Source organism: Homarus americanus, unplaced genomic scaffold (genome assembly GCF_018991925.1).
Source record: "Homarus americanus isolate GMGI-L3 unplaced genomic scaffold, GMGI_Hamer_2.0 scaffold57980, whole genome shotgun sequence".
NCBI classification, from domain to species: Eukaryota; Metazoa; Arthropoda; class Malacostraca; order Decapoda; family Nephropidae; genus Homarus; species Homarus americanus.
The window spans coordinates 3,417,390-3,439,440 of NW_024716703.1; the positions used below are offsets into that span (position 1 = coordinate 3,417,390).

General features: G+C 37.6%; 1 protein-coding gene across 1 annotated transcript; it reads right to left on the minus strand.

Moving 5' to 3' along the window:
* Positions 1-5,538: 5,538 nt before the first annotated feature.
* LOC121858244 (brain protein I3-like) lies at positions 5,539-20,492 on the minus strand. Its single transcript, XM_042354544.1, has 4 exons — positions 20,352-20,492; positions 14,244-14,369; positions 12,438-12,628; positions 5,539-8,979 (listed from the first exon to the last, which is right to left on the minus strand). Exons 2-4 carry the CDS (start codon positions 14,299-14,301, stop codon positions 8,848-8,850), a joined length of 381 nt encoding a protein of 126 aa, XP_042210478.1. The 5' UTR covers positions 14,302-14,369; positions 20,352-20,492; the 3' UTR covers positions 5,539-8,847.
* Between the last annotated feature and the right edge of the window lie 1,559 nt (positions 20,493-22,051).

Below are 22,051 nucleotides of genomic sequence, written 5' to 3' on the forward strand. Positions count from 1 at the left end.
TAAAAAACTATCTTGTACTACTTCTAGAAAATCTTCAGATTCATTATCGCTAAGTTGATTTTTCCAATCTAAGCCTGAAAAGTTGAAATCGCCTAGAATACATACATTGTTTCTATCGGATGCCTTCTTTATTTCCTCCCATAGCAATTTACCATCGTTCCTACTCAAATTAGGTGGTCTATATATAACACCAATGACTACGGACTGATACATTTATCCTTTTTCCAAATCAATGTTCTTTTATATTTTCATCTGATACCTGCGGTAGCTATGTTCACTAATCGTTCGCAGACGTAAATAGAATGACCTTCAAACACGATCTACTCTTAGCCCTTATAGTACACTAGTCCGTATCAATTGGACTTTCCCAACCATCTTATAGATACCCTGAGTTCTCCTTAATGCTATGAGTACATACACTTAATATTATATGACCGTACCTGGGTACAATTAGCATAAAACAATCATAAACATTCAGTAGGTGAGTTATCCTTTACCAACGTTTCCCGTTTTTTGAGATTCTACAAGCGCGGTGAATTTGAATGTTATGTAGCGTAATATGAATTAAAGAGTTAATAAGGATGACCATGATGTGCGCAGTACAGTACAACTGAACTGTAGTATGTACAGTAGTTTGCTAACTCTATACACGACTACTGCCATCTCAACTAATTTCGTTCACATCAACTTTCTCTTACAATGAATATGTGGTGCCCACTTCCTGATTGATTTGATTGCTATTTAATCCTTTCACTACAATGTCGTTTTATCTATTTCGTTCTGGCTACCGCCAGACTATTTTATTCAGCTGGGGAAGTTCCAGCTCATAGTCAAGGAATCAAATAAAACTTTGATGCTTTTACAAGATATAGATTCAAACATATCCACAATACATTTGCCCATAAACGCCTCCTTTGCAAAGGAACACCTTACTTAGAACATGAATTCATCCCTTTCTCATCCTATTGTAGCTTTAGTATTTTTATCTGGCTAGCACTAGACAATTACTCTCAGCTGAGGAAACCTTGTCGGTACCGTCAAAGCATTATTTTGCATTGTAATACAGTATCTCCCAACTTTTTAACTTTTTGCTTTACTTTTTTCCTCTTCACCACTGATCGGCTCGCTAGCCGCTTGGGCGATCGGTCACGTCTCTTTTACGCATTGTTGGCATGCACCGGCTCCTGAATGTACCTGATCCTCTGAACCTGCTCCAGTTTTGGTCAAGTCTGGTCTTGAAAGAGCTCACACTCGGTGCCGTCACTACACTTTCTGGCAGATTGTTCCAAGAGTTCACAACTGTCACTCTGAAAAAGTTTGCCCTCACAGTTTTCTGGACTTGCAGCTTCTTCAATCTTGAGCTGTGACCCCTTGTGGGGCGAGCGTCCGCCAGCTCCAAGTAAGGACACTCGACTGAGTAGTGCCCCTTGAGATGCTTATACAACCTCAATTAGGTCACCCCTTGCCCGTCCAACTGATATGCTGTACACCCCCCCCCCTCCCCTCACACTCACACACACACAGAAAAATACCTACCCTGACATACCCATCCCCTTTCCCTCCCGCTCACTGGGTGAATGCTTCAAATTCACACTTCAGAGTTTGGATTTCACACCTCAGGGAGAGAGAGGATTGGCAACACTTTGTAGGTAGTAGGTATTAGGCTGCTACCAAACAGGGAGGTACTACCGCCTAGGAAGATATTGGAAGCATAATGTGTTGTCTATGGTAGACCCTGCTGCCACATGGCATCCATTAAAGTGGGAGAGGCATATTGTTTTGGTCATGTCTACCCACATATACTGTCCCATAATTGTTTTTGCTCACTTTGTATCCAGTGTGTTTTACAAACAACTTTCTTTTACCTTATTATCCCTCAATTTGTCCAAGTGACCTGTTAATGCTTCATGGGATATACAGGGTGGTATAAGTGCACTTATCCCATCTTCTACCAAAACTTTCACTTTACAATCATGGTTTGATCACTCCTTTTCTCTTGCATGTAGGGAGAGAGATAGGGCGTATCAAGTTTTGAATCTATCTCCTCCTATTACTTCTAGGAATCATTGTAAGGCTATTCTTCGTAGGGCCAAGCAGAATTTTATGAAAAGAATGATCGCTGTCCTGACTAACTCCTCTTCTAGTAAATCCTTCTGGTCCTTAACCAAAAACATCTGTAATAATTTATGCACTCCCTCTTTTCCTCCTCTCTCCTACCTGATAACTCTACAGCCAAATCTCCCCCTGATAAAGTCAATCTCTTTGGCACCTTATTCTCCTCTAACTCCACCTTAGACGATTCCAGCTCTATTCCTCCTACTGAACCTATGCACTTGCCTATAATCTCCACTCATAGGGTTGCTGGTGTGTTATCCAGGTTGGATGTGAGTAAGGCGCATGGACCGAACGGAATACCCCCTCGTGTTTTGAGGGAGTGTGCTGAAATTCTAGCCCGTGCTCTCTCGCCTTTGCCTCGAAACTCAAACTTTTCCTTCTTGGAAGCATGCCTTGGTTCAGCCCATCCCGAAAAAGGGTCACCATCCTAATCCCTTTAACTATCACCCTATTGCCCTAACTTCATCCCTCTCTAAGATTTTCTAAACTACAGTATCTTAAACTCTCATTTTCTTTTTTGTCGGATCACCAGTATGGCTTTCGCCAGGCGAGATCTACTGGTGATCTGCTCTCCTGCTGCACCCATCTTTGGTCATCCTCTCTTAGGGATTATGGGGAAACTTTCATCATGGCCCTTGACATCTCCAAAGCATTTGACAGGGTATGGCACAAGTCTTTGCTTTCTAAACTTCCCTCTTATGGTTTCTCTCCCCCACTTTGTTCTCTAATTTCTTGCTTCCTCGAGAACCAATCCATGGCAGTTGTTGTCGTGGGATCGACCTCTCGCTCTTTCTCTACCAATAGTGGTGTCCCACAGGGTTCTGTTCTTTCACCTACTCTCTTCCTTCTTTTTATCAATGATTTACTTCACTTCGACTAATTCTATCCATTCTTATGCTGATGATTCTACTTTGCACTCTTCTTCACAGTTTTCCCTTCCACCTAATTCTTAAACTAGATCTGTTTCTAGAGCCAATATTATTTCATCTATCAATGTGGATCTGTGCAGCATCTCCAAATGGGGAGGTATATACTTGGTTAGAATCCATAGTAATAAAACACGGTATTTACCAATTACACTTTCCAAATTAGATGATCTCCCACCAATCACATTTCAGGATGCAATCATTCTGCCAAGTTCTAAAATAGATATGCTAGGTCTCACCATTTCCTCTAATATGTCATGGAAGCCACACATCCACAATATTGCTAAAGCTGCCTCCCGAAAGCTGGGAATGCTGTACAGATGCCGTAGCTACTTCACTCCTGAGCAGTTGCTTCAGGTTTATAAGGGATTCATTCGTCCTAACTTGGAGTACTGCTCCTCTTCTGTCCAACTGTTAGATAGGGTGGAATCAAAGGCATTTTGTCTAATTGACTCTCCTCCTTTAGTTGATAATCTTTCTTCCCTTTCTCTTTGCTGCAATGTTGCTTCACTCTCTCCTTTTACAGATATTTTAACGGGCAATGTTCAGTGGATTTGGCATCCTGTGTACCGCTGGCAAGGCTGTGGGCTCATAACACTCGTCTTGCCCGCGGTGCACACAGTTTCTGCGTGGACGTCGGTCCCACAGGAATAACCCATTATAGTACATCCTTCTTTCCTCACACAGTCAAACTGTGGAATGCTCTGTCTTCTATGTTTCCATACTCATACAATGTCTCGCTTTAAAAAGCTGGTTTTTCAGCATCTTCGTGGTGTAGATTAATATAATTTTTTCTTTTCTATTTTTAATTTTTTTACTCTTATTTTTTTGCCCCCTAGGCCCTGTTGTGGGTCGATGACCCACATTTTAATTCTGCTCGTATTTTCTTCCTAAATTCAAATGCACCATCTACACTGATCTTACACTTTCTTTTTAATTTCTTCTTTACTTCATCATTTTTTTTCCCTTACTGATATTTTCTTGCTATACCATACTGTACTGTGATACACCTTACATTTCTGTCCTCAAATTATGAATTTTCATTATGAACTTCTTTTAAATTCTGCAGAACATTACATTGCTGTCATCTATTAACACATACAGTTCACTCCTCTATATTCAGTATTTAACCAAATCCTCAGCATAACATTCTTTATCTCAAGATACAACTCCCGATTTTTTAGCACTGTACATATAGTACAGTATCTCTAAAAAAATTCTTGTTTTATCATTCCAAGAAGCAGACTACAACTTACACAGTACAGGTACATGACCTTAACAGAGATTTTGCCAGGATTTTGAGACCATTTGTCACTTGTAAAAGCGGGGTCTGATTTTACTCCGTTGTTTTTAATTTAGTAATGTAGGACAGTATATAATACAGTACTGTACTAATATGCCTAGTGCTAATCAGGATTGAAAGAATAAATTATTAGTTTTGGGTACAGATAATACAAAAGTCTTTGAAATGATTAAGGGATGTTAAAAGTAAATTTAAGAGGAATATAATTATTTTAGATACTATTTTCATTGTGGGAAATTAAGTGGTGAACCACATGACTGTGTTGAAATTGAGTTTCAAGGGGTCTAATATAATTAACCCCTTTTGTATGGGGTCACCTCTGAACTGAAGAAAATCATCTGACATTATCCAAATAAAATAATAAAAGTGGCATCCCCATAGTGTAGGGGTTAAGAAAATAATGTGTACCACCTTAATCACTGCCTTTAAAGAGCTAAAGAATGATAATGTATCAAAATATTTCCTTTAATATATCTAATACTGATAAAAACAAAAGACAAGAAGCATTACTTACAAAATAATTTTATTTCATAAAATATCACAATACAATATCAAACAATATATTGACTACGTGTACATCTAATAATTGTTTTACAGAGTAAATATAAGTTGCAGTACGAAACTCGTATATTTGGTGACATTAATTTTGATTCCCATTAACAAGTAGTTAATTGTCCACCATCTGTGCTTCAAAACGTCCTTTGTTCTAATTGAAAATATATTGATTTCACAGTGAAAACCCCTCTATTAAAGTGAGAGCATTACTTGAGGCACACAAAACTACAACTCTTAAATGTGCTAAGCATCCCATGAATTTTATCCTTAATTACAGTCCACAAAAAAGTATAGTTACCCATGGAGCCAATGTTGCTTGTGGTTTTGTAGGCATTGTTAGTCCACTAGTTTCAGAACTGTTGGCACAGTTGACCACAGGTACTGGTAACACTTTCATGCAAAGTACTGCCAAAATTTCAAAGTGACCAGCAATTAAATTTTTACTCCCCCCTCCAACCTTAACTCCAGTTATTACCAATATAGGCAGCGATCATACCAACATATGGTGATGCATAGTTGAATATATCAATGCATTTCATCCTCGGTTTAAATGATAAAGAAAAAAAATAAAGATACCTTTTTTGGGAGACTGTACATAAAAAAAAAAGCATGTTTATAATGTATGTCAATGTTTTATGCATATATATATATATATATATATATATATATATATATATATATATATCCCAATACATAATGTACCTGGAAAACCCCCATTGTAGTACAGTATATCCGATGCTAAATCCATACAGTTGTCATATAATTTTGTCCATGAAATTTTTATTATGGTGACAAAACTAATGCTTCATTAAGTTGCAATAAGGAAGATAAGCCAGAGAAGCTGCAGTGGTTTTCCAAATATAAAAAATATACAAATAAAAAGTGATTCAACATGTACAGTACTTGAATGGAGATCATATTCAGATACAGTTTATATATTTTGAAACTGAAGACCCCCCTCAAGACTGATTTTTCAACCCAAAAAAGACACCATTCATGCAGGAAGTATACTGTACTGTACAGTAGTTCCACATACACAAAAGAAAAAAAAGCATGAAGGAATGTGTACAGATATTTGTTTAAGTATGTGAATACTTGCCATTGAACATCTCAACCTATACAGCAACATAAGGCTACCTGATACATACTAGGAGAAATAAGAAAATGGATTACATAATGCTAAACCATAATACTTTCCTTGATTGCTAGCCACCAGTAATCTATCCTTCAGTTCATAAATCAGAAATTCTCTTCATAGATGATTGGTCAAAACTTGTGAATGAAGATCAAGTTACCAGAATTCATACATATCTGGGAGTTGCTTAAGTCAAACACAATAATGAAGCATATGTACAAAAATAATCATAAATCACAGTGCATAATATGTGTTTAAAAACTAATTCAGGTGGCAATTGTCTTTCTCAAGTTTAAGATTTACATAAAGACCCTCTTCATCGGTTTCACTGTGAAAAAAAAAGTTCCTCCAGACAGCATTAAACCATGTCTTAATAAGATCTTCAAAATAAACCATAAGTTTCATTAAGTCTAGATCCCAACCCCCCAGCCATTGAATAAAAAAATATACATTAATATATAAAGAATGAATGAATAATTCTTCATCCAAATATATAGATTCTCTTAAGGTTCTTAACAATCAGCTCCAGGATTAACTTTTCTTTTAGTGAAAATCAGTTATTTAAGCACTTGACTAAAACTGAGCAGATTTTATATGCAATCTATCTTAACAGTTTAGTTTATGCAATAGTAAAGAGTCAGATGAAAACACCGAGGGCCGTATTATAAACTATATTTTTATACAATAACGGGAAAACAGCTGCAGTAGCAACTTTATAAAATGTGCATAGAAAATAATGTAAAGAATAATCATTGAAGACATAAGTGGATAAAAATACACTAATGCTTCAAAAGTACAAAATTCACTTGGAAAAGGGAGCAAAGATGAATAAGATAAAACAACCTTAACAGCAAGTAAAATGCTGAGTTATGATTCCTCTAATGATTGACAAAATGTAGTGTATAAGAAGCAAACAAATGGAAGCTTGTAAAGTTCAAGAACAAACAACTGATTCTGATATCAAGGCTAAAAAAAAGTACCACTGTGATACAATCCTTACTGATAACATTCTCCAAATGCTTAAATATTTTTTAACAACCACATAAATACAGTACTGTACCATCAGAACATCCCAAACTTGTCATGCACAGGTTGGCCTAAAGGTCACATCGATATCATTAATGTTTTAATCTTTACCATTTCCTGTTATTTGTTTGCTACAAAATTAAAATCTCAAAACAGTCAACTGGTTTATAAAGAAAATAAGATCAGGCACATCAAGTTAATGAAACCATATAAATTCCATGAAAAACACTAATCACTGAATCAGTTATTTTTAATGCTGGACAACAATAACATCAAAATCCATCCACCACGTAGAGGTATCCACTAAACTGAAGGCCCGCTAATAGGAGATGTTACAGGAAACTATTTCAAGCAGCGGATCATTAACATTCAAGAAAATTCATCATCTCATTTAGCCTCCCCTGTTAAATATTTATGTCAACTCTGGTAACTAGCATAAAAAGAAGCACCGTTCTACATCCAATTTTTAACATAAGTACGTAACTGAACATATTCTGTTCAGAAACATCAATAATATTCTAATTTTTTACAGCTACCAAAAGTCATGAAAACATTTCAGTAGACAAATAGTGATTTGACAGCTGAGTACTATACCCAAACTCTTGTGCTGAGAGCCCGAGTCATTCCCAAGGAGCCAGTCACTTCATACAACCAAAAAATTGTATAGTTATTATTTTGTAAATTCATGATCTGTACCTAATTATACAACCAATTTAATTCTTCCTCTCCACCTGAGCTACCTTAAGATATGCTACACTATTAACCAAGAATTATTCAGAATTTAATATGCCCATCAAATAGCTCGGCTACTGTACCTATTAAGTGAAAATAGTAAAAAGAATGCCTTGACACAGTACAGTGCTAATCAATTCCTCCATCAAATTAACAAAAATACAGATCATAAATGCAAACTATATAAAAAGATCACTATATGCAAGTAATATTGCTAATAATTAAAACTAAAACATGAGAAAGCATTTCCCAAGAAATCAAAGAGCTTTAAGAGAGTTGAGTATACATAGCAGTCTAATTGTCTGCCACCATAATTATTGTAAAAATTGTGCAACATTTTACAACCTTTATTAACAACAAAGGATGCAGCTGTTAATTATCTTCCTTACAAATGTAAGTGACATTTGAAACAGAAAGAAAAATAACCTTCAATCAAGTTTATCCTTTTAATATTATTATTTTATTATTATTATTATTATTATTATTGACAACCTCAAAAGCAACAAGAAGGAAGCTCAAATTCCTATTAGGCACAGTTTATGCATATTACAAGACATGGTACAACTCGGTACCCTCAGTCATAAACTGATCTATGGCAGTACCTCTCCAAGACCTGAGGGGCCCATCAACATAGTGCTATTAATATAGAATTACATTCAACATCTTTCAAAATTTCCTCTATGATTAGATATTTACTTTAAATTAATTCAAACATGATTATGATGATTACTACAATATACCCAAGACATGGTAATAAACTAAGAAAGCTTGCCCAGTTCTGGTTCATAAACATGAGAATGGATACTATTACAGTACTTCCTTAAAGTCAACTAGTTTAAACTAATTAAGACATTGACACCCTGCCATATTCTTCTCTTCATAATTTTCTCCATAAGACTACTATTGTAGTAAGAATAACTTCACTCATAAAACCTCTCTATAAGCAGTTATGAAAAATAATGAGCACATTGGCAAGAAATTCTCTAATTATATCCAACCTCAATTCAAGTAATTCTTTACCTAGTTCATGAATACACCCGAAATGTTTCTCAAACCTATGTGAAACAAGCTCCACAATTGCTGCAGCGGCGTTCCCTCATGGCCAAACAGCAGAGAATTCCAATTGGGAAGAACCAAAATGCACAACATAAGCCTGCGAGAGTAAAGTCCTCATTCAGTACACCAACCTGAAAAAGAAAAGAAAACCGCAAATGAAATAAAAATTGTGCATAGAAAAGTAATACCCTGTGCTCACTTTGCAAATGACACATTGCTACAATCTGTTTATGGCTATAACCAAAATATTATATTTGACAGATTGATCATAAAATTTTATTTTGAGAACCAAGACAGGACTAGACAATTTGTGTATTTTACCCATGAAGACTACATATTGGAAAATGCAAGCAATCCCCCAGCACTAGTGGTTGGTACTAATCAAATCAATAGTTATGCCTCCTTGCAGCAATTATGTCCCTTAAAAAGTCACCACTTAAGATCATGATGTCACACTAGCTGTGTATGCCATGCCTGTTATTTCAGGCTCACCCACAAATGGTCATTCCAAGTTTCACACTTTGTAGCCAAGTTCACTGTTACCCATTGGAAGGAGTAAAAGTACCCTAGTTGCCAAGTCCAGGATCAGTCATAGATGATTGTTCTGAAATCCTGTTTTAAGACAGTAAAATAAAGGTAATTTATGCAAAACAAAAAAATTCAAAGGGGTAAAACTCCAGGCTCTTTCGGACCTAACTTGCTGGCTAAAACTGAATTTCACAAAATTAATTTAAAATTGTTTCTTTTAAAGGAGTCACTTGGTATGGTAGTTCCCCTAAAGGAGAAGGATGGAAATTTGCACTTCCACAAGTGTCTTGCTCAGCTACAAAAACAGACACTACAATAGGGATGCCAGATTCTCGATTAAAAAAAATCGGAACACTTTTCTTTTGAAGGCAGAGAAGATAAAAAGATAATTCTTAATTTCTATTCAGAGAATGAATAATAATATATAAACAAAAGTTTAAAGTAAAGATCGAGAACTATCATTGCATTTGTTTTAAAGATACACATGGGTCTGGACTAACTTCTCCAACATTCTTGGTCAGGATGTTGTAGCATCAATAACAAACACTCTAATAAACTACAGTTAACCCTCACTTTACGCGGTCCCGCATTCCGCGTTTCCACGTTAACACGGTGCCTTGCCAGAACCTCACGTGCTCACATTACGCGGTACGTGAACCCCATTACGCGGAGAGTGTCCGGCACGACGCTATTTTTAGATTCGCCCCACCCGCCTGCCTGCCTCTCCCTCCTCCTCCCTCCGCTTGGGCAAGCGGCGCGGTAAGGTTGCGCAGTGTGTGTCTTTGTTGCGTTATCACTGACGTCATATGACGTATCAGACCTGTGATTGGCCATGCATCCCTACCCCCCTCTGCTGCTAGCTGTAATTGGCTTAAAGTATTATGACGTGTCCACCCGGGGGAGGGAGGGAGGGAGGAAAGACGACGCTTGACCTAGCCGCGGCAGTTTCATCCCTCAAGGCCACTCCGTGTAAACGCGCATCCATTGTTCCGTAAAATGGCTTCCGCCGGACCACCACCCCCAGGGAAGCCCTGACAACTGTAAGTGACAGTGATGGTGATTCACCTAGTAATGGTGATTCACCTGAGGGCCAGTAATCTGCCCTCTGCCTCGGAACCAGCCTCCATCCCCGTATGCCGACCCATCTCTTCTACTACCGTAAGTGTTACACCTAATTTTTAGTTTTCTAACCTAACCTTTATTTTTCCTATGTTAACCTTTATCTTTCCTAACCTAACCTCTTCTATATTACTTGTTTTTTCATACCATCATAAAGTTAAGATAAAATTTTTACTACAACATAGTTGTGTGTCGTCAAAAAGTGGAGTTTGGGGATCGGCCCGGACTCCATTTCAATTAATCCCATATGTTATGTTATTCACTTTACGCGGGACCCTCCGGGTTACATTAACCGCGTAAAGTGAGGGTTAACTGTACTCAAAAACTCCTCACTCACAGTAGGGTCAAAGGCCAAGCTGTCTGACCTCTAAAATAAAAGATGTGTGACAATAGCTGGCTTCTATGCCCCTGGAGACAGCAGTCTGGCACTGGTCTTAGATGGGAATACAATGCCCCAAGAGACAGCAATCTGACACTGGTCTTAGATGGGAACACACCATTTCTCATATAAAGTACCAATGCTCAGATGTGTTTCAAAATTCCCTGCCATGAAGATACAGTATTGATTACAGTAAATTTATTTGCTATGTAAACAAAATGAATTTTAGTACCCCCCCCTTTTTTTAAGCACCAATCATAGTGCATAAGTAGTCATGAGTGTATGTATCAGTCAGGTCTACAGTAATTATACACTTTGGTTCATGGTCAGTATCTCCTAAAATGCAAACTTACAATACACAAACTTCACCACTGCAGCCACAACTTGATATAGATGAATACAATATCACATTGTTTTGTAAGTAATATGAAGAAAAAAAATTATAATAATTTTTATAGTTACATATTTTAGATGTTTGACTCAAAAACAGGACCACGCATATACGGACAACGGGACAAGGCAATGAAATAAGGGGCAATCCTATATGCTGTATACAGGACGCTTGGCAACCCTAGCTCACATCAAAAGCCCAAAAGGAAATGAGGATACCCACGTCACCTGATCCTTTGCTCAGTTATAAAATGTGATTTCATGATCCATTTAGATTTTCCCCATGAAAAACAATACACGTTCAAGTTGTTTTTCAAACTAGAATATATACATATAAATTGCTTTCAAGATAGAGAAACAATTTAAGAAGTCAAAGAGTGGGAGAATACAACAAACAATGGAAGTCAAATACATTAACACAGGCTGTGCAGATCAACAGTGACCGGCATGTCTGGACTACGAGGCCGGGCAAGTGATTTCTCATGTCCATGTGCCTGGCACTTTCCTGGCGAATAAGCTAATGTTTTGAATTGTGCCCAGATGAGAATTTTAAGCACTGCGTGACCCCACCTCACCGTACATGTATAACCAGGGAGGTTATCGGTGTGTAGGACCAGGATTAATGACTCATGTCAGGTGCAGGTAATTTACCTTGACATTAAATTGTCAACCTGCCTCTTGTCAGTCAGTTAACTTGTCAAAATTTCAAAGGAACAACCAAGCTGAGAGGCTGTAGATGTGAAGTAACACAAGTGACCTTACATGACAAGTGCTACACTACTGACACCAGATTAAAGGGGGGAGGGGTGGTAGGTGGGATAGGGTAGGCTGCCTCTGCCTCCCCACACCGTGCAGGTGTGAAGTGAGGCGAGGCGACAGGAGTTAAAACATCACTTAACAAGGGTTACTGCCACTGACACCATTTAGGCAGACAAGTGGTCTGTGAGTTAATACAACAATAAATTTGAATATTTTAAATGTTCAACGAAGTTTTTTTTTTTTCATAAAAATCAGGGGCAAGCAAATTTCCTCAAAAAATTTGCCAGGGCAAGTAAATTTCAAGTCATAGGCCTGAGACAAGTAAATGTTCCACGTAATCTGCATGGCTTTTATTGACAATACTACTGTACAGAGAATCTAAACACTCAGCATGTCAGAAATGGATACACATACCCTGCATGCAGGACATCCTCCAATAACAATCACATCGGTGGCTCGAACTGGGTTGACAACAACAGGAACAGCACCATAGGAAGGCTGCTGAGTAGTGATTATTGTCGTGCTAGAGCTTCCAGGATGAGTAGGAAAAAACCCTGCTGGGGGAGGAGCTGGTGGCATCTGCTGATATGGAGGAGGTGGACCCACTGGAAAATATATAAAACCAATAAGTAGTGTTTAAAAGAAATTATGCTAAAGCTCCCTAAGTTGGAATTGTACAAGCTTGAAGCAAACTACAGAACCTCGCTATATGTTGGACATGCGTTTTTGAAAAGTGTGACGTTACATGAAACAATGTAGTACTTTATAGTGAATACAAGCTTACCATAGACTTAATGATATACTGTAAATAGGTATTTCGGTCAAAAAAATTTCACAAAAATATTAATTAAATACTTAAAGTAGCCTATTAAAAGTTAAAATGAATGTTTAGATATAAAAATATACGGTAGTCTAACATTTACCTAAGTTGGTTAAGGAAACTGAGGAGTAGAGGCCAGCTGGGGTGGTGGAGTTATTGACTCTACGCTGCAGGATTGCCTACTTCTTCATCTAAGAATGGACAATTAAAATATTGGTCCAAAGGCAGCTGGATAGCTTTCTTCTGTTAGTACACATCCTTGTACCAGTTAAGATCAATGGTTATTAACTTGCGATATATGTAAAGCTGCATTCTCTGTTTGGATCACACTGACTGAAGTTGGCAGGTAGGCCAAACACTCTTTCACCAACCTCATAATGCCAGAGGCACAAATATCATTTGCTGGGTATTTTCCATTCATTTTATTGAGTTTTACTCACTGTAAACCCAAGAGATCAAATGAATGTGGTGGCAATGCATAATTAGCATTAGGGTGGGGACACAGTGGAGGAATTCGGCCATTGTTTAGCATTCTAGGGCTACCCAAAGTAGTCCACCATTGTTCCAATAGTTAATTTTTTGTTGAAACATATAAACGAAACAATGTACATTTGGTCTGTTTTGTATCTAAGACGACACTTAGAATTCTTACATATAATGCCGAGTTCCCATTATCTAAAAATGGGATGGCAATAGGAAGGACATCTAGGTGAAACTTGCTCCAAATTTGCTTGATGGTAACCAAGACACCATGCCATCAGGTAATCATTGTTAACCCAGGCAAGCTGGGAAACTGGCCATAAAACATTGCTGATATGAAATCAAATTACATGACATTCCATCTTGGACGCTGGTTGGGTTTCTGCTTCAGAGGATCTGCATCATTTTCTTAAGGAGTTTACCATGTTCTCTCTATGTAGGTAACCTTTCAGGGAGTCCATTAGCCAGTTTAAACTTGATTGGGTAATTTAAATCAGAGTAACTGAGTTTATCGACCTACAAACTCAAAAAAGATTAAAGTTCTAATTCTCCAACTACCATTTCCTCCCTACCACACCCATCAGCCCAAAAGGGGAGATAAAAGTTGTTCTCTGGTGACAGGATGTCTATTTACAGTTGTGTGTAACTCATCAATGTATTTTCCAGGAAAGCTACGGCTCCTCTGGTATCTTTTATTCCAAGTCAATTTCCTTTGCTTGAGGAAATTACCTATGCACTTTATATCTTTCAACAAAAACTGAATATAATTGCATTATTTTTTAAGTGTACTGTAACAGCACACAAATGTTTATGGAATTTGTAATTGGGCTGGTGTTATAAGATACTGTAGCTTCAGTCATTTAATGGTTTTTAACTATCAACATACAATGTTATACAGAAAGAAACACTGTATACTGTACTTGGAGGCCCTGGTGTAGGTCCAACATATGGGTTGTATGGAGGTGGCTTCTCTGACATCTTTGGATGTACAGTATCTGGTTAACTATACGTCAAATTCTTTGTTCTCGAGACAACACTGTACCAAACTGTTGGGAAATAAACAATATCAATTATTTTCTTAAACAAGTGTGATTAAGTAAATTTAGCCAAGCAGGCATCCTTCAATATCTACGTAAGAAAAAAAAAGGACATTTCCATCTCTTATTGGGTCATGGCCAAATAAGATCATGATAGTCAATGAAACTGTCAGCACTAAGTCACGGTTGCAACTAATTACAGTACCTGAAGATTATGTACCCAACTTATTTCACTTAAAGATTAACCAACCTAATGCTACTTGTGGGTGGGTGGGTATGGGTGGGTGGGTGGGTGGTGTGGGTGGGTGTGGGTGGGTGGGTAGGGTGGGTGAGGGTGGGTGGGTATGGGTGGGTGGGTATGAGTGTAGGGGGGGTAGATTAGATTCGGTTATTAATATTAGTTAATATAATCTGTTTTTAAAACATGAGTATTTCTGGTTTTACCTGCATGCAGAAGTGTATGATATTCCTGTCAATTTTATACCACATAACACTACACACAGAGCATATAGTATTAGTGCCTGTAGCTGAATTATAGTGATTTTGAAAATATCGTGAATCGCGTAAACAATGGAAATAGTAAAAAAGGCTCATAAATCGGTAATGCACAACTTAACAATGAAAACCAGCTATTTCTACTCCCCATAGGACCCCTCTACGTACCTATACTGTACAGGTATAGGATTTAGGTACAGTATACGTATACACTAATGTGAATGGAATCACTAAACAGGGTACTTTTTCCACTATGGTTCCTGCACTATTATGAGAGAAGCCATTTATTATGTCCGCAGATGGCTGCATTTCTCCAGTAACCATATAGCACAGGTTTACAGGCATGGGATATCAACAAAGTGCATGTATTGGCAGGCATGCTGTATCTAAAAATTTTCCGCTAGCCTGCAATTGTTCTCAAAATGTGTGGGGATATCTTTTAAAATTCTTAATGGCAGAAACAGTAGGTAAAGCATCAGCCAGCCCTTCAGTCAAAGGGACTGGCTGAAGGGAAGAATGACGACTCATTGTGAACGCAACGGTTCAGCACTGGTGAATAACAGTCATAATTTATACACAATTTCTTTAATTAATTGTTATGCTTGCTTTCTATTTTTTTTTTGGGGGCACTTGACAGTCTGAACAAAAAATATATAAAGAATGGATGGGAGTTTTTTGGGTGGGTGGTTGCTCCCTAATTAGTTATATTCTTATGGGATTAATTGCTAAAAAACTGCTGATTCACTATATGTTGACTTTTCAGTCCACATTACAGTAAGTACATCAGTTATTGGGATTTACCTGTACAGTATTTATGGAGGCAGTGGGCTGTAGGCCTAACTACATCTCGAGCAAAGCCATGCTCCATCACTCCTTTACCCAATGTAACATCATAGCCTAACCTAACCAGCATGACATTTCAGAATCAGTTGGGTAACTGCCTGGCTGAACTGTGTCACATCACCCAGAGGATGGTTTGAGTGTAAAAAGATTTATTTTCTTTTACATAAATATAACCTATTTTATTCTATGATAAGGTGTCCCCAGCGTTACGGAATCCCTGGTTATGGAATTTCGCCCTTACGGAATTTTGGTAAATTACCCGTTAAGTAAAAATCACAATTCTTAATCCAATTTTTTCCAAACAATTTTAACATTTTATTTACTGTGGATTGTCTGTGGTAGTCACAAGACATTTGGAAGGCCACTCACTTCCCCAGTTGCCAGCAACCAACATAATAATGGCACTGCTCAGTTACAATTTTTTTCCCAGTTTGTATTCAATTATGCACCTGTGTTACTGTGTACCCTTATTCAAGATGAAGGGAAAAATGCCATGTAGTTCAAACGAAAGCAGTGGGGATAAAAGATTCCATTAAGGAATAGCGTTGGACTATAAACTTGATGTTTTAAGGAGGTAACTCCCAGCAACTACAATTGCACCACTTCACCTCACCACCACCTGCAGCACTCAACATTGTTTCTGTTAAGTAAAATTTGAGCGTTTAGCTAAATTATCATCATGTTACATCACGAATGACTCATTGTATGTGGTTAAAAGCGTCTAATTTCATACCTATATGTTCTTGCGTTACGTTTCTGGGCCTCAAAAAATTTACATAGGAATGCATTTCAACTTATATAACTGAATTTAATGGGAAAAATGGTTTCGTATTACAGAAAGATTTTCAGGAATGGGATGCCTGTACTACGTATTAGTTTTATTGTTTAACTTGGCATTTTTTTCATCAACGGGCAATGTTCGGTGGATCTTGCATCCCGTGTACCGCCGGTAAGGCCGTGGGCTCGTAACACACGTCTTGCCCGCCATTTCTCTGTGGATGTCAGTTACACTAGAATAACCCATTATAGTACCTCCTTCTTTCCTCACACAGCCAAACTGTGGAATGCTCTGCCTCCTTCTGTGTTTCCATAATCATACAATGTCCCACTTTAAAAAGCTGGTTTTCCGGCATCTTCGCGGTGTAGATTAATGCAGTAGTATAACCTTTTCCTTTTTATTTTTTATTTCCTTCTACTCTTATTTTTTGCCCCGTTGTGGGTCGTTGACCTGTGCCCAGGTGGGCTAATCCCCGAAAAAAAAAAAATAAAATAAAATAAATAAATAAATTTGTTCGAATTTGCCTCAACCTTATGGTGCCAATACATTTAATCAATCGTTTAACATCAAAACCATTTAATAACAAACCCATTTAATATTAGGTATTACAGCTACTCCCAACTTACGACGGGGTTAGGGACCGACATCCAAGTCGTAAGTAGAAAAGGTCGTAAGTCGGAAATGCTTAAATAATACATAGAAAATATAAAATGGGGGTCTCTTTTTTTCTTCTCAGCACCACAAAACACTCCCTTTTAAGTTTGCCAGCCATTTTAAAGTGAATTACAGATGAAATTTTTGTCTGCGTACTGACTTTGGGACTCGAAAATACATAATTTGACCAAATTTTGGTACGACTGAGGCAGGTCGTAAGTGCAAGTAGACGTAAATCGAGTAGGTCGTAAGTCGGGGAGGAGCTGTACAGTGTACTGTACTGTACTGTAATTGGTGTTTACTGCCCTGCCATTTGAACTTGTTTGACCTCCATGTTTTGTTATTATCCCTTGTTTAGATATAATTTTGCTTAACATTAAGTTTCACAGGACTGCAACCCCCACCATTAAATGAGGGATACCAGTACAATGTTTGATGCTGATTATGGTGATAATAGTTAGGTTAGGTTCTCTGTTTTTTAACTTTAAAATTGCATAACAAATGTTTTTTTCCATGTCAAACTACACACAACTGCCATGTAGCAACTGTCCACCATGGTAATCTAGGGCCTAAATTCCAGCCACACAGCCTGTGGGACAGATAGCAGCAATGTTACATCCATGGAGCAACTACATAAATAAAGTACAATATAATGCCACCGTATTTGGTAAGCTTCTTTTAATGTTTCCATGAATGGAATAAAACAGTCCAGACAGAAACAATAGAGATTTGGTGTCCTAGAGCACAGGTATAGAAGTGTTTAGGACAGAAAAAATGGTAAAGACATTAAAAAAAAAAAAAATTGTGGTTATTATTTTGAAGTTGCCAAGCTTGGAACTCTATTGATTCTTATATAGGGTGATAAAGAAAAAAATATTACTACCTGCATAGTGTTTCCATTGGGAGTTTATAGTTTTCAAGTTGTTTAGATTTTTCTATTTCATTTTAAAAGATGGTAATTTGAGGAAATCATTACCACCAGAGGGAGTTGTTTGATTTTGTTCATTTTTTCTACAGAAGTTCTTATCGTTATAGTAAGTACAGGTATTTTAAAAGGCAACAACTTTTTATTTTAATTATAAGTACAGTATTTTTTTATTTATTTTTTTAGTTTTTCTGTATCTACGATCATAAATCACCTGTAGTGGGGAGGGTATAAAGGATGAGGGAAATTGCGGTGTAAAACATGGTGAAAAAGTGATTATATTACACTAAAATTGTCTACATGCTTTGTATGTGAAGAAATTAATTACTGTATTTACCGTAAATACAGTAATCCTAAAGAAATCTGCCGTGTTGTCGTCTGTTCTGTTTGTTTACAACCAACCTGCTTGGTGGAGTATATCCCCATGTTCACAAAATGTAAAATTACACCATGACGTTTCAACAAAGTTGTTTTCATTGGTACCAGATATCAAAATAAGTACTTTCTGATTAATATGGAGAGGGGTCCAGAAGTTAGGTAAGGTTAGGTAGGATTCTTCGGTTGGTTAGGTCAGGTCCCATTAGGTATTAATTAATACTGCCTCTTTTAAAATTCTTACTGTAATGATAAGAACATCTGTGGGAAAAAATTAACGAAATCAAACAACTGGTGGTTGTGGTGTTTTCATACATTACCAAAATTAGTACATATTCACAGGGAAATCTATTGCTTATTTATTACTCAGCCAATTAGTGTAAGTTTGGATGTCACATGATACTTGTGAGACAATCAGCAGAAGACTTGTGAGCATGTGCAAGCTCTGGAATTGAAATGTGGAGTTGCAAGATGGCATTTGTTTGTGATGGTTACTGCTTGGCAGATTGGCACATAATTCAGCACTTTTCTGAAAACGAAGCTGTAGCTGATGATATCTTAAGGGCGACCTGTGGTGTAATAGTCAGCCTGCTCGCCTTGTAAGTGAGTAAACCTGGGTTCGATCCCCGGCAGGGTAAAAGCTATGAGCAAATTTCATTACACAATTTCTCTCTGTCTACCCAGCAGTAATTGGGGGCCTGAATGTAAATCGATATGCGGATCGTATTTGGGGTACCCTAATGATAAGCCAGTGCAGTTGGCGAGCTGTCCGGACTATTCCTTGCAGCTCATTAACTCAGGGTGCAGTTGTTGTGGTGAAGAGAGCTTCTACACCTTAAACAAATTCACGCATAGGTGGCCCTTGGGTCGGCTATCCTCATTACACGAGGGGTAACCATTATACTTTTAAGGGCTCATGGTGTTCTCACTTTTTCAGTTATGTCTACGGTGTGATTCAACTGTCATTATTGTGAACAGCAGCATACTTGGTATTGCAGTAAGAGACAGACACTCCCCAAGAGGAAGATATCTCGTAATTGTGGGTTTACAGTGTTTTAACACAATACTCCACCACTTCCTCATTCAAGTGGCATCACTTTATCCTCCTGCATCTGTTAATTAAGGTAAGTCTTTTACACATCTGGAGTTCAAAAGGCTTTGCCCCTCTTGGCTAGGAGGTTAGGGCAGGTCCTTCTGGCTTCTCTGGTTAGGTGGTTTTGTTAGGTTTCATTTCATCCTTTTTTTTTTTACCCCACAATTTGCCTACACCTATATAGTCGTATTTCAAAGCCCTGCCCACTTTGTGCAACAAGTATTGTTGGTGGTAACTGAGGGGGGTGTCATATCCCTATAACTCCTCATTTCCGTGCTTGGCAACTAAATATTTTCCAGGTATTATTTTAGTTACGGTCATAAGGGAATTTAACCCCCACCAGAAAGGGGCGGGTGAAGCCCCCTCAGTTAGGTTAGATATAGTTTCTGGGTTCTGTGACTGTTAGGTTAGGTTGGTTATGCTTGATATCTAAATACAGGGATGGCCGAAATTAAAATTTTACCACTTACCAATTTGGGGGATTTTTCATGAGTTAAGATAGCATTTACTTTTATAGAAAAATTTCAAATGTCATCATGACTAATACGCACAACTATACAATTATGTAACGGACGTAACACTTGCTACCAAATATCAATCCATACGCTAACAAATAAAAAAAACACACTTTTTATGTAATCCTTTCGAAGCAGTATTAAAATTACAGTAGTATACTACACAGTACTATGAAACAATCCTCCACTTCCAGCTGGTAAAACTGACCTCCATATTAAGTTTACCGTGTATAAAGAAGCCTTTAAACCTACAACAATATACCTTACAACGTTTATCTTTGCCATAAATGCCTGTATATTATTCAGTCCTTACCAAGAAATACTTGTCAACAGGAATCCAAAGAGCTGCAAATGATATGAGAAGCAGTAACTCCCCCCCGATGTCACAGACTCACGTGAATCTGAGTAACACTGGGAATAATAAGGAGAGGATGGACGTCAGCATGTAAACAAAAGAGGAATCTACGTTTATAGCGACATGTGGCAGTGTGTATGGTACAGCCTGTGTAAATTATGTTAATAGATGGCGTTAAGTTAACACGTCATGGCTTTAATATTTATTATAGTTAGATATTCAATAAAATCGGCATACAGGTCCACATTGGTTCAGCGTGTACATATAGACAATGCAGGTATACTTAGTTTAACAAATTTATTGGCAAAGCTTGTAGTACAGTTTGCCGGGTCTGACTAATTACCCAAATGTAGCCGCAATTAAGTCAAATAATGGTCCTACGTGAATAAATCGGACTGCCAATCACTTCTCGACTAATATTTGGTGTCACAAAGTAAAAAAAAAATGGAAAACGTAATTTAATCTGAGTTAATAGATCGCGTGCATGTACCGAGGGAGCGAGTAATTACGCAAATGTACCCAAATGTAGCCGCAATGAAGTCAAATGATGGTCTTAAAAGAATAAATCGGACTACCAATCACTTCTCGACTGGTATTTGGTGTCACGAAGTCACAAAAAATTGGTAAACTTAATTTAATCCGAGTTAATAGATCGAGTGCATGTATCTAACCTAACCTAACCTAACACAACTCATTAAATTAAGTTTACCAATTTTTTGTGACTTTATGACACCAAATATCAGTCGATTACATGCATTTGGACACGACCGCAGTTTGCCTATTCTGAGTAATTCGGTCAGGTCTTGACACAGGGTGTTATCACTTCTCACTGCCACGCAGGACAGAGGTTTATACACAAAGAAATACATCATATTCTTTAACAGCTATAAATGTATTGAGGTCAGATTCATGTGGGTAATGTCACTGTTCACTGCCATGCAGGACAGAGGTTCGTACACAAAGAATGCATCATATTCATTGACACTATATATAGGTCAGATTCATGTGGGTAATGCCACTGTTCACTGCCATGCAGGACAGAGGTTCGTATACAAAGAAGGAAATACATCATATTCATTAGCAGTATATATAGGTCAGTGGGTCACATACATTGGAGTCATATTCTAATTGAAGACTAATGAGTGTGGGCTAGCAAATTTGGGATAAACAGCAAGAATGTCCTCAAGCACCCCTGATTCAATGTAGTAATTACATAGTTCAAGATACAATAAGTCAGGTGGCCTGAAGTCTCTGACAGTGTCACATTCAATAATATACAAACACTAAACACTGTGGCAGACAGTTTAGTCATTTAAAAGGAAAATGAAAGAAACCTTTTAAATGCTTTATTCACACGGGGTCATTTATTCTAAAGTTATACATTCTATCAGGCACAATTAAGGAACACAAGGTCTATAAGTTTATTGTAATTTACTTTATCAAAAGCCAGGGCCGATCCGAAGTATAGGCAGACTAGGCGAAGGCCCAAAGCCCATCAATGGACCTCCTGAGACTTTCAGGAATAAAGTTAAGAATTTTTGCTATACGTGTTATACGTCCTATAAAAAAAATTTGCACCTAACAAAGCATTATTACCGTTGTCTTGTACAGTAATATAATTAAATCTGGATTTGCTTTCAATTTTATTTCCTGGCATT